Here is a 13827-nt window from a genome sequence, read left to right as displayed (position 1 = left end):
ATAATGTAAATTACTCAGAATAGCTCCCTAAACACAATGAATGACTGGGATTCTTCAAGGATATAAATAATACATTGTGTTTCCCCCCAGGGTATGGAGGGGAAGTGCTATCTTCTAAATGATCACGTTGTAAGAGAAAAGACCAACCAGAAAGATAGCTGTAGAGATAATGTCAATGTTTTGTTTTCCCTAGTTTCACTTTTTGTGATTTTGGGTTTGCCTCAGCTAACTAATGATGCACTGAGCCTACTAAGCGGAAAACTATCTTTGGACCCATACAATTATACCAGTTTTCAGTTTCTCTTAAATCAGTTTCTATCCCAAGGACATCTTTGTATGTGCTGATAAAAACTACAGGTACATTCCATAGAGGTCCTTGATTTTTATCATCCACTTTCAGATTTAGATATGGAAAAAAGAAAAAAAAAATCCAAGTATGATATCCCAGGTTTGCCCTCCTCTGACAGAAAAAAATATAGCTGAAAATATAAAAGGTACAAGTCTCCCCACTTTTCACAGTTCAGGTCCATAACAATGCCTGTTATCCAGACTGTCTCTGCAAAAAATGAGCAAAAAAAAAAATTGTAAATAACAGAACTAACCTGGATCAGCTGTAACCTGCTTCTTTTTGGTGTTTGTGACAATTTGATTTTCATTCATCATTCGTACATCCTGATCCTCCACATGATTGCTGGAAAGATTAAAATCAGTTCAATGGCCAAAACTCAGTATCATGAAAAGTCATGAGAGTCATGGGAAACAATACCAAATATGTTATTTAGGTCTATGAGGCTAAACAAATTCACAAAGCACAGCCACATTACATGAGACTATTGAAAAGGTAGGGCATTCTATCCACATCTACTTGAAGTATTTCTTCATAGTCTTAATTAGTGTCATAGGTACACATTCAAATATAAATATTGCATTCACTCTACAATCTTCTGGCCTGCACACACAGCTTGAGTCAAATTAACCAAAGCTAGATTTTAAATCAATGCTGTACAATGAGAGAGCAAATCCCTGTGTGGAACTTAACGCTGTTTTGTAATATTGATATAGCATTATTTCAGAGTTTTCTGAACTAAACAAAATCCATCCACAATGACTAGTTTTGTTTGCAAGCTACTGCAGAATCTTAATTTCTTTATGGGAAGGAACCAATAATTTCAAAATTCAATTAAACAAATTACCGAAAAAAGTGAGCTGGATTGAAAGCTAAAGAAAACATCACTAACAACATCTGCCTTTCACAGAGACAAAAACAAAACAGCCATGCCTTTGGAAAATAAAAAGTGTATTTTTCTTTTCTCTATAATTACTGCAAGCCATAGCTTTCTTTTCTTGGAGAAAAATGTAATATGTCTCAAAATGTCAAACTGAAGCAGGAGAATCGATATTGAAGTAAATAAGGATTTATCTCATTGATAATATCAAATTCAAGTCCAGAGTTCATTAATATTGCATAGTGACGTGCCAAAGAGAATATGCCAAAATCAGAAGTAATAAAGTATGAAAAGAAGCAAGAACATCCCTTAAAAAGCAAGAACATCCCTTAAAAAGCAAGAACATCCCTTAAAAAGCAAGAACATCCCTTAAAAAGCAAGAACATCCCTTAAAAAGCAAGAACATCATCCAGCAAGTAGCAAGAGGTTTGTCTTCTATTGCCAAACCACTCTTATACATTAGTTGGGTACCATATGAAGAAAAGGAATAGAAGATTAAAAAGCAGGCTAAGACAGACCAAGAAAACTCCTGCACAGGAAGTACAGAAGGGAAGAGACTCGGCATATTCTTGACTGGAAAACAGATCATGCAACATGGGCAATACAAAAGGGATACACTTCTTAAAACTAAATCCAAGGCTACTTGTCTTATAAATGTGTCCAAAGGAAATTGTGATTGCTTTGCATTTACACAAAAGAGAAAGATCTGCAATTACAGCTGGAGCTTCTCTCCTTCCAACAAAAGAGCTTCAACTCATACAAAGGTGTTAAGCTGAAGAAATAAACATTTATTTCCCCTCCTCACTGTCGTCTCCCAATGAGCATTTTCTTAAAACGCTGGTTTCTTCAAGACATTTTCATTTCAGTAACTTTTTCATTTGAAAATGTGTTTACTTGCAAAATTTACCAGGACAACACAGCCATTTGTACAAAAACATAAGTCTACTACAATACATCCAAGCAATAATCATTTATTCCAACATCTGACAGTACCAGTGGCAAAAAGCCAATGCTTTTGAAAAACAAGGGAAACACCAGAGTAGGTAGATGTAAATCTCTGTTCTGAATCAGCTTACATTCCCTCCAGGATTCTTAACTTATTTCTAAATATTTTAATATGCTTGTGAATAAAAAAAATATGCCCCCTTTGAATGCAAAGCTGTAACTTCTTTTCAAATGATGTATGTACACAATGTCATTCTTGTTAACTGTTCTCTATATGAGAAAATGTTTATTTTTATAAGCCTTCAAATTTTTCAATTTTCAATCTCATTCAAAATAAATTCTTCTCTCAATTTTTATTTTCCTTCTTAGGGACAGGTTTTTAAGACTCTATCAGTCCTGACATTCTAAATGTTTTGTAAGTGTATTTTTCACTGTATTTTCTATGAATTTATGAGATTGCCAACTTAAATGTTTGAAAGGGTCCTTCCATAGAACTCAACTCATTTCTCATTCAAAGTGCTCATTATTTTACAATGTTCAACTAATTCTACCAGACTTTTGATTTCTTAAATAGCACCTATTTCAAATCGGAGGACTATTTTTGATGTTTGGTTGCATTAGCTTCCTAATCTTTTATAATGTAGAACCACTGGGGTTTATTCTTTCTTCTCTAAGGAAGCTTAACCTCTTTATTTTGTATTTATTATCAAAGGCTGCCATGAAAACATATGAATCAAGAATCCTACTAAACGCTAAATAATGCCTAGAAATAAAGCTGGTTACTTGGTCCCAATGATTAAAAATGATTGACCATTTGCCATTAAGTGAGGTGGAGTATAGTTCAGAAGATAATTTTCTATAGCAACACACATATTGCTGATTTTAGTCACAAGAAAACGTTCTTTTTTTTAAAAAATGAGATTGTTTATTCCAGTAAAGATCCACTCACATACCTAATAACAGTCCTCTTCTCCTGATGGCAAATCTTCTGATCATCTGTAAAGAGAATGGTATGATACGGGACCACCGGATCACAGGTGGGTAGGATACCCGATACTACATGGTTCACCATCTCCAGGATTCCATTGTACACAAGCAAGTCATCCACAAGAAGCTAAAGATAATAAACAGATTAAAAAAAAAATCTAGGAATCAACTTGCTCAAGGAAATAAAAAACAAACAAACCCAAACAGTATCTAAATAAGCATTGCTTTCAGTCTTCTCAATCACTTAACTAGAAATCATTTTGCCCAATTTGTGAAACAAGTTCAGTCATTAGTTTAGCTTTCTTTCTTTAAAATTGCCATTTCTCTCCATTAGCCAGTGATGTTTTTTTCTTTTTTTCCTCCAGTTTCTCTCTCCTCACTGTTTCAAATGAAGTATCCAAGTAGGGAATTAAAATGTATTTCATTGTTTTACATAAATGACATTTTATTGACTGGAATGAAATCACTTAAATCTTGAAATGAATGAATCACACCTTACTTCAGCTGTCTAAAAGGTGGGTAAGTAGCTTAAACTAGTCTTCTAGGCCTGTTCTATAGTCAGCGGAGAAAGGAAAGCAATATCCTAAGACAATTATCTAAGGAAGATCCGATAAACTGTTCTCTCCTTGGACACGAAAGGCAGCACAGAAGACCAACACAGAGTAGTAATTTTAGCATCAAAATGCAGAATTGGGCGAGATGAATCCCATCCTTAGAGATTATATAGATTCACACTTTAGTAATCTGTGAAAATAAATACAGAACTCTCCGCAAACTCAGTTGCCAAAACTGCATTCAAAAATTACTTACACCGAATTCCTTCACACCTCTCTGAGGTGTTTTGGCATAATTCCACAACTTGATCATTGACACAGTAGTAGGCACATCAAAAATAACATACACCCTATTCACCTGTAAAGAAGAAGAATTCATTTATATTTAAGAGCACAAATCCCCCAAAGAAAAGAAATTCTAGCATATGATCCATCAAAACTGGACTGTATTTAAATAGATATAGCTAGAGGACAGATAACTGAACTTAAATCCTTAGCATCAGCTATCATCTCTGTTGATAATTCTCAGATGTTGTTTCTAACCCAGACCTGTCCTCTCAAAATTACATATAGCCCATCAAAGGTAGACATCTACATCTGAGCTTGTCATCCTGGACTCCTAGTCAACTGGGGAAAGATGTTTTTAACGAGCATTTCATCAACCAAATACAGACATGTGCATCAGGGTGAGACAAACTGGTGTGTGCGCATATCTATACCCATATATATACACACACACACACACACACACACACACACACACACACACACACACACACCCCGAATCCATCTTTCTACAACCCCTGACTTTTAAAGCTTTTTACTTTCAGGGAAATTATTGGTTTCTTATATCCTAATCTTTTTTCTCAGACACTACTGTTAATACTATGATTTAATCCTTTGATTCTTGAAAAACAACACTGTATTTGTATTAAATCATGGTGCATTTTCTGCACTGAAGAAAGAACTAGATGGGATCAACTGAACTGTTTATATCTGTGACTCTCCAAAAAACGATGTGGGTTCAAGTCTCAGTAGCAACTGTTTTTAGTCTCACAGAAAATGCTGATGGAAAATAGATTCAAACAAATAAAGAAAAAGACAATCAGAAACAGGATAACAAAGAATTCAAAACATACAACCACCATACATTTGCAAAAGACAAAACCACTGAGAATTAGAAAGGAACAGAAAGGCTATCATATAGTATTTTCTTAGAGCGTTTTTAGCTTTCCAAAATAGCAAATGGTAACTTTGTTTTCTAAGCCACTGGAACGTTTCAAAACAGCCTAGTAATGAGGACTTAAGTACACACAAGATTTTGCGCATCATCCTAACTACAGAGGATAACGGTTAATATGCTGCTTGCTTAGGCCATTTGTATTTCCTGGCTTTACAATCAAGCCTTGAAAGAAAAAGAAAACCATTACGTGGATCTACAAAAGGTATCATCTACTAGAGTTTAAAGATGGAAAGGATCATTTAGTCACTTACTCTTCCCTCCTGGCATATCACATTTTATCCATTTACCCCTTTAATACTAATATTTTGTGTTCATCTCTCGGTGTTAGACATAATGCCACCTTCCAGAAAACAGTATGTGCCTGTGCTAGAACTCCAGTTACTGTTATTTTCCTTTTGCCAAAATGAAATAGCCTCTGCAAGCATGTATTTTATGCAGAGATTAGCACATAGCAGATGTACGAACTCAGATGGTTGTCAAGTCAATCATTCACAACGTTATAATAACACCTGAGCATCCTATCAAGTTGTGTACCAGCATTCAAGATGCAGGATTTGGACACTAGGAGCCTCAAGCATTACAAAGACTATTACCTTCTACTTCCCTAAGAAATGCATGTGGTCAGTAGTCCCAAGTATGCATACAAGCTTTATCTTATCTATATCCACTGTATTGCAGCATCTATTGGTATTTGAATTAATTTTCAAATTTGAATTAATTAAATTACCAGAAACAAAGAATTAAAACTGTAACTTCTGAAGTAGAGATATTCCCAACACAGTAAGTTATAATATATCACACCTAAGATTTGCATTTTGTTACCTTAGAAATCCATCTTCTTCTAGGAAATAAATACTTGTTAAAAATTCCCAGAGGTCAGTACAGGAGTGTCCTCTCCCAAAACTTAAAGTCAGAACTCATCTAAGTTTATCTACTTATCCTTATTCGATGTCCAGTGCCCTGTATTTTAAACATGTTGCTTCTAAAAGGGCTGAATTGCTTGGGGCCTTAGGATATGAAATACTGTCATCTCTCATTTATGAATTAGAATTCAAGCTCGATAATGAGATAAAAACTCTCACTGTTGGAACATTTGTTGCTCTTTTAAAAAGCAATTGAAGATCTCAGCCCAATCCCATTTAAACAGGCATCTAATGCACAAAACACCTGTATTAAACTCTTTTGCCAGTAACTATGAAAGCAACTGAAAAAAACACTGACTATCACTACAAATCATTCTGCTGTGGCAATACGGAGATACAAGGAGGTTATAAAGCTCGAAGTCCAAACAGCCGCTCTCTGTGCCATGGAGAGAAACTGGAACAGAAAGAATTTCTGAAAGGTATTCAATATTGTTTGCTAATATCAAATTTAACTAAAAATTAGGAAGGCCTTCCCTTCCCTTTAGATTTCTAGCTACCTCTATGCACATCACTAAAATGAAATGAAAAAGGAAAAATGTAGGTAGACATGCATACCACACCAGGAAGAACTGGTGCAAGCCACATATGTCTGCCATCAGTTGTGTCATTTACTCCATCAATGAGTTTGTCTGGAGTACGGATGTCTCCAGACACATCCTCTAAAATGTTGACACTATCTGGAAAAGCAGCAATATCTGAAACAAAACTTTAAGCTTAAATAATTGCAGAGAACATTTCAGAAATACCATATTTAAAAATTCATGTTTGCTCTTCTAGATTCCATGAGCAAGTATTCTCCTTTACAGTAGTAAAATTGTAAAATACTCCAAACTAGTAGTCAAGGAATTTGGGGATCCATTTCTATAAGCAGGACAATTCTTACAGATTCTGGCACTCAATATTATTTTTAAAATGTTAAGAAATTAAGTAGATTCATTTATTTTAAAGTAAGTATCTAAGACTTCATCAACAAAGTTCGCTTATCAAGGATGAGAGCTTCCTACATTTTTTTTGGTGACGAAGGCCCATTTTTAGCATGAGCTAGCAAAAACTCCTCCTATGAAATATATCCCAAGGAGAATATCCCTGTAGGAAACAGGCATCAGTCTGACTAGGTTTTGCTGTGTTCCTTGAGATTTGTGATATATATTAAAAAAAGTCGCAATAACTGTCTATCTAGTAAGTCCTTCAATCAGTTCTTTGAGAGGGAAAAAATAAACCTTCTACTGAACAGGCTTTCTAGATAACTAGACTTTCTCCTGATGAGAGATGCCTATGCTAAAAACACATCTGTGTTAAAGATGCACAGAGGAGTGTGGATGGATGGCAACATCTTCAGAATTATAAACCCCTAGTCATCCAGTTTGAGGGACGTTAATATCCTCTTGTCCTGCTTTCCAAGAGGCCTGCAAGTATTTCTGAAGAATTTAAGGAATAATGCAGTGATGCCTCAACTGTTTAAGAAAAGCTTGCTGTAGACTCAGTAGCTGAATCATCATTAGTGCTGTATTAGCACTGCATTAATACAGATGTCCTCTTTTTGGGCCCCTAACATATCCAAGCAATGTTACTGTAGATACAAGAAACAAAATCGTTCAAAACTAGCTCAGGTAGCTTTACTTGCAATTGCATTATACTGTAAAGATGCACTATTTAAGTTAAAGATCCCCTGCTCCTAAAGACAATCTATTGCCACTTTCCAATTTCAAAGTACTTCTCCTTCACAGCTCTATTTTTTCCAAGTTCATCATGCATCAGGGAAAATATAAATAAAAACACTGCTCAGAAAAGAGTCTTTACCTTTTTCATTGCAACTTCTATATATTAGTCAATGAAGATCCTTAGAGATATATAATTCATGCAGCATCCACATTTTTTATCCTTTTTAGCTGGCTAAGAAACTGTTTCTTCCATGGGATCGAACTACCTAATTATATACTTGGATATGAAGCTTTCAGCTCTTGAGAGACTTTAGCTGGTACAGAGCACTGAAGTATAACTCTTCAGTAACCCTGATCATTATGACTCTTTCAGACATATCCTTCATTCCCTCTATTGGTTTCCCAGGGAACTTGAATCAAATTCAAAGTCTCGACCCTTATCTTTGAGACTTGGGCCAGGTGCCTGGAATAGCCTAAAGCTCCAGAACAAGAGTTATGAAAAATTTGTTTCCTGTGGTACAATGAAAGATTCCATGAGAGAGAGAAATCTTATTTCTGTTGAAAATAATGTTTTTTCAGGTGACCCTGAGACTCCCGTAGGGAGTCAAGGACCACAGACCCATCATCACCTGCTCTAAATATAACCTGAAAATTTTCTTTTTGCCTGGCATAAGACAAATGCATAGGAATAGATATTAGCACATATGAATTCCAAAATAAAAGTACCTTGCTATATATACTTTCCTCTCTGGAAAGAGGAAAAAATATGCAACAATTATTATTAGTGCTGTTTAACAATCAACTGAAAGACATCGTGTAATGCCTGTATAAGAATCTAAAAACAAGAGATGGTGGAAACTCAGCAGTTTTTCTTGATTCAAATGTACTGAGATGTCTCTCAGTCTCACAGGTGGTTTCTTATAGTGGATTTTCTACTACAAAGTGGTAGTAGAAGGTGCAATGTGCCATGAGGTGGAGGAACGCACCTCCCCTAAGAGCATTAATCTGGTAAAGTTGCTTTGATGAAATAACTTTTCGCTAGTCAGTGCCAAACAGTCAGCTTGAGAAAAGCACATAAGCCAGTCTACTTGGCTGAAAGCATGAGGCTCATCAGCTTACAGGTTCAGCAGAAAAGACCAGAATTAGAGATGACTGAACCTCTTTGAAGCAGCTGGGAGCAACACTTACTTCTTCTTACTCATGAATCTTTTATGGTCAGAAGTGGAGGCCTTAGCTACCAACAGCAGCGAAGTCTGAGCTTTGGCTCAGGGGTGAAGCTGCTGCACTGTAAGCCCTGGAATAGTAAGGGCCTTTTCACAAGCGGAACAGGCAAAACAGCTGGATAACTGAGGCAGTAAACACAAAGTAAGAGGCATCTCTCAGATACTTATTTTTTCCATTTGGTGCTGCTACTTTGAATTCTGGATCAAAGCCAAGGCATGGGATCAAATAAAAATGAAAACCACGATCAACTGAAATTCTCCACAGCCAAGAAAACAAACAACAAAAAAAGCCCCAAAATCCAAAGAACTGAGCTCAATCTTTTCTTATGAATCTGGAGCTCATCAAAATTTCTGGTCCTTCTACATCATGGAAGAAAAGGATGGTGATAGCAGAAGGGACCATATCCTTCTTTAGCCTTCCCTTCTCCAACCTTGCTCTCAGAACATCCCATAGCTGGAAAAGAAATAGCAGAGCAAAAGGGTCTAGAGAAACTGCTTTGTTGATACATCTCATTCCAATAAGAAATGTTATGGACTATATAGAATACATTAAAATGCATGAAAATAAATATCATCCCTGAAATACAGAGAAATCCAAGCAAAGTAATCACACAGGGTTTCATTGGCAATTCTGAGTATGTAGCAAGTGATATCATGACAGTCTGCCAGAGAGCAAACTGTGTGTCTGAAAGGAATCGAGGCTCTTAGCCTGTAGAAGGATACTGTTTTCAGTTAGCAAGATTTGGTCTCCATGTTCATTAAACAATTCTAGTCCATTCAAACCAATGTAGTATGGATCACCCCAACTTGTCAGAAGCTGAAACTGGAAAACAACTAACAAACAGCTATTAAGGAAAATTTTGATTCTGATATTTTGTCCTAACAGAATATTTAATTTGCAGTTTCCAATGTTATTCTGCAGCCCATTTATGTATACACTGTGATTAATGGGTTTAGCTGACTGTAAGCTCACACACTAGCACATCATACATATTTCTATACTCTGAATTAATGGAGAGAATCTTGTTGTATTCTTTTAATAACCCCAATATTTGATTATTTTCTTAATGACTGGGCGACCTAAGTACACACCTTGGAGAAAAAAAGAATTTACCAATTAAACTATCTCCATTCACATAGTCTACAATTTCATTTCCTCAATCTGTGAGACTTTTTTTTTTATTGCTGCAGATCACACATAGCAATTAACTGTGTCACCAAATTCATAATTCAGAAATGCACAGCACAGACATTCTCATCTGCAGTTTAGGAGAGGATTCTGATGCTAGAAGAACTAGTTAGCTAAATGTCTAGGTAGGCTACATATATTTATAACAGAGATTCACAGCTTAAGAGGCCAGAGAAGTTTGAATGTGGTCACTCCGTTTTGCAGAATAAAGGAGTTGAGCTGAATGGATCCAAGATGTGCCATGCATTTTGGCCTCAAGGCTAGAGAATGGCCGCTTGCCCATTTTCTTCACAACTGCAGATACAGCCTGACAGATTAGTCAGATCTCCTTGACAGACACAGAATTTTGTTTCATCCAGTATTTCCTATTCAAAACCAAAAATTTGTGATTGAACTGCAGAAAAAACATTTAGGAAAAAAATCCAATTAGTCTTCGTTTCCAGCAGTAACCACTACCTAATTTTTTCTTAAAAATATATAAAAGAAACATTAGTAGGGGTAGATATGGTAGGGGTAGAGTATGCATCCATCAGGAATATTTTTTAGCCCCTAAAAAAAAAAAGCAACTTAAACCCTGAAGGGGGGAATTTCCCTTCTAATACTCACAGCATTCAGTATTACAATTCTGAATGTTCTTAATGCCCAATCAGTCTCAATCCTTCCTTGTCTGAAGTGACATCTTGTGGCAAAAAGCTCCATTATCTAATTATGCTGTGCTTGGAAACAATAAAATGTTGTTCACTTCTACCTTACTATATCTTAAACTTCATTGAATAAATTTTCTTTTAAGATGAGAAGTCTGCCATTTCTATCACTGAAAATATACACACACACACACACCTTGCAGTTGATGGAGCTAGATAAGAACATATATATGTTCTTCTGTAAGATGAAGAAGAAATTAATTTTATAGTTTTATATCCTAGCTTCTTATACGCTCCACTTAGTAACACCACAGCCCCTACATTGCCTTCTTATATTCCCTGAATATACATTTGCCTGGTTTTGACTTACCTAGGTGGTAACTGGCCAGCTAATATGCCTAAAGTGAATGGCAGAAAACATAATGATGCAATTTGTGCTGCAGACCTTTCTCTAATGGGAGCATTCATTTACATCTCCTCTACCAGCCAATGATTTTCATGAAACTGGCAGAGATCTGGTATCGCTGAGACCTCATTGTCTCCATAAAACTAATGGGTTTAAAAAGGGCTGTCAAATAGATGTGGCAATTTACTGTGGCATGACAGTAAATGTGATCAAAAAAGGTTGTGATTATTTAGGAAAACATAAGTTTAAAAAGCCACAAGCAAAATGGAAAAGAGATAATATAGTTCTGCTCCACCCAACCTTAAAGATATTAAATGAGACAAATTTCAAAGAAGGGCAAAGCAGAATGTTCAAAGGTATGCAAAAATACAAAGACCACTTCTGGCTTAGACGGTCTCTGAATGGCACTGCTAGGGACTAACAAGGTATTCTGAATGTTACATGTTTTTCATATTCTTATATTCTTCCATAGGCATTAATTGCTAGGCACTGCTAGATACTGCGCTAATGTGCTAGTTCCACCCTGGATGGATTACAAAAGGCAGAAAAGAAAGCTACTAGAGTATCTAAAGACATCTTATACATTTATATATTATATATTCCATTTATTTCTTCTTAATTTGTATTTAATGATACCATTCTCATATTCTTGGTGTCTTGCTCACTTTCTCAAAACACCAGAAACTGTTGGATTCAAAAGGGTCAGGATTCATAACTGCAGTACCTAATTCCAAGGTACTATATATAATAAAACAAGGAAGAAAATAACAGAGAAGGATACAACCACATGGCATTAACGGTGCTTCATAGTCCATACTAGCTCGTTCCATTCTCTTTGAACCAGTCCTGCAAAAAAATAACCAAGACAAAATCCAGTTTCTTGATGCACTCTTGGCTCATTGAGAAAAAAAACAGAATAAAACCAAACAAAAAACTAAACCAATCTACAATAAACCCCAGATTATGGAGCAGACTGTCCTCTGATCTCAGGAAGCCTTGGAAGCAGTATGCAATTTAAAAATGCAATGAAACATTTTGCTCTGAGTACTTCATATTTTCATCCAGGTGCTTCATATAGATTTGCTTCAATGGAAAACAGTTCCTCTTAACTGTTTAATATTCTTTTGTGTGGTTTTTATAGTAAAACATACTTCTTTACCTCCTATGTGCTCTAGCAATCAGCTGGGGCTGCAGGTAGTCAACAAAGAGAATTTCTTGAGCAAAATCAAAGTGGCAGTTGCCCGGTCCCTTACGGATAAGAAAGCCCTCCAGTGGGGAGATGCTGCGACCATCCAGCGAAACATGGACTACCTTAGCCTTATTAAAAAGAAAAAATGCAGCAAAATAAAATAGATCCAATGCAATCACATTCATTTCATAAGTTGAAAGAAACATTTCAGTAATTTTGTTGTATTTATTTCATTCTTCTATTACACATCATTCGCAAAAGAAAGCATAAACCAACAGATAGTGGTTGCAGCCCAGAGCATGCAATTCAGAGCATCATCACTGACACTGACTGAACTGGTAAGATTAACAAGGACAAAAGGCGCTGGGATTTGGAGGGGGGAAGAGAGGGGAGGCTTCTTCAATTACTGGATCTTTACTAGATCCCAACAAACTGAAGCTCCCTGAGCCTGCAGCAGCATGCACAACAGAATGGAGGGATTCAGCTTTAAATTCAGCACATGTCCCCAGGGTGTATTTGTGGAGATGGTTAGAGCTACTTTATCATGTACCTGAATGCATTGCTAGATCAGGTCACAATGCTCAGCACTTTAAGAAATCACATAACATGGTGGTCTCATTTGTGAGAGGCTCTTTTGTGTCTCCGTTGCCTTTGTAGAAAGGCTGCTATCAATCAGTTCCATTCGTCTTTGTGGCAGGTGGCACTTGGACTTTTCTAGGATCATGCAATCTCATCTACCAAGCAGCACTGGTATGTAACATAAGGGCATATGAATAAAGGAGAGGTACCCATTCCAGGCAAAAAGGCTGAGCCCTGTCCATACCATAGATGCATGTGTGTCTGAAGATTAAACTAAATAATTCAGGCACACTTACTCAGAAGATGAAGGAGTTCTGGCCCCTTCACCCTCTCCAATTAGCACCATCTGGTGCTCTGTGCATGATCTCAGTCAAACAACAGTTGCAATCATGCAGCAATTGTCATTGCATCTTCCCCTGAAATATGTTAAATGTGACTTAGTTAATCACAAGCAGCACATACTGCACTGAGTATGCACTACTGGTTAAGGAAAGAATATTACCTGTAAAATAAAACAAGATGCTATTATAATTATGATTAAAGAATGCTGATTAATGGACTGAATCAGAATGGATTCACTTAGTTAACAAAAGACTTAATTTAGTCTAAAAGTAAAGTGAGTCAGTTTTCTAATCTTTTGATTTTATACTGGTATGTATATATGATAATTTGAGGCCAATTTAGTTTTGTATGCAAATATTTTATTTTCATCATCAATTGTTAGGATTTCTATTAATAAAATATAAGCAATATGTACAGTTGCTTTAATTTCCATTTCAGATGTCAGTCTGAGAAGAACTTAAAAACCTCAGGGTTTTCTCTAAAGCCCATATATTATCAGTTACCTGACAGTCACAACAGTTTTCATATTTTTTGCCATTTGTATACTATTTTTTAATTCAATTATAATTTTATTAAGTTACACAAGCAATAACCTAAAATCAAATCTTAAAAAAAAAATGCTTTTTTTCTTTTAAACATAGACATTTCTCCATTTGAGAAAAGCAGGTACTAGACTAGAAGTGGTGTCCGTTCCAGTTCCATAAGAGCATGAAGAT

The 13827-nt window shown here is 36.0% G+C and overlaps 1 protein-coding gene across 9 annotated transcripts in view; it reads right to left on the bottom strand.

Moving 5' to 3' along the window:
- KATNIP (katanin interacting protein) overlaps positions 1–13827 on the bottom strand; it is an 82823-nt gene that overhangs the window by 2869 nt on the left and 66127 nt on the right. For 6 of the 9 annotated variants that reach the window (XM_026107705.2, XM_026107706.2, XM_064520593.1 and 3 more), the window contains 7 exons: positions 12161–12318; positions 11783–11847; positions 9486–9596; positions 6434–6573; positions 3969–4070; positions 3125–3285; positions 603–691 (listed from right to left, as the gene is read on the bottom strand). In XM_026107705.2, coding sequence (XP_025963490.2) covers positions 603–691; positions 3125–3285; positions 3969–4070; positions 6434–6573; positions 9486–9596; positions 11783–11847; positions 12161–12318 — 826 coding nt within the window. The other 3 variants (XR_003260354.2, XM_026107708.2, XM_026107709.2) reach the window with 3 other exon arrangements.

This window comes from Dromaius novaehollandiae, chromosome 14 (genome assembly GCF_036370855.1).
Source record: "Dromaius novaehollandiae isolate bDroNov1 chromosome 14, bDroNov1.hap1, whole genome shotgun sequence".
In the NCBI taxonomy this organism is placed as follows: domain Eukaryota; kingdom Metazoa; phylum Chordata; class Aves; order Casuariiformes; family Dromaiidae; genus Dromaius; species Dromaius novaehollandiae.
Note: the sequence above shows the minus strand (reverse complement) of the source record. Positions and strands in the feature narration are given on the sequence as shown.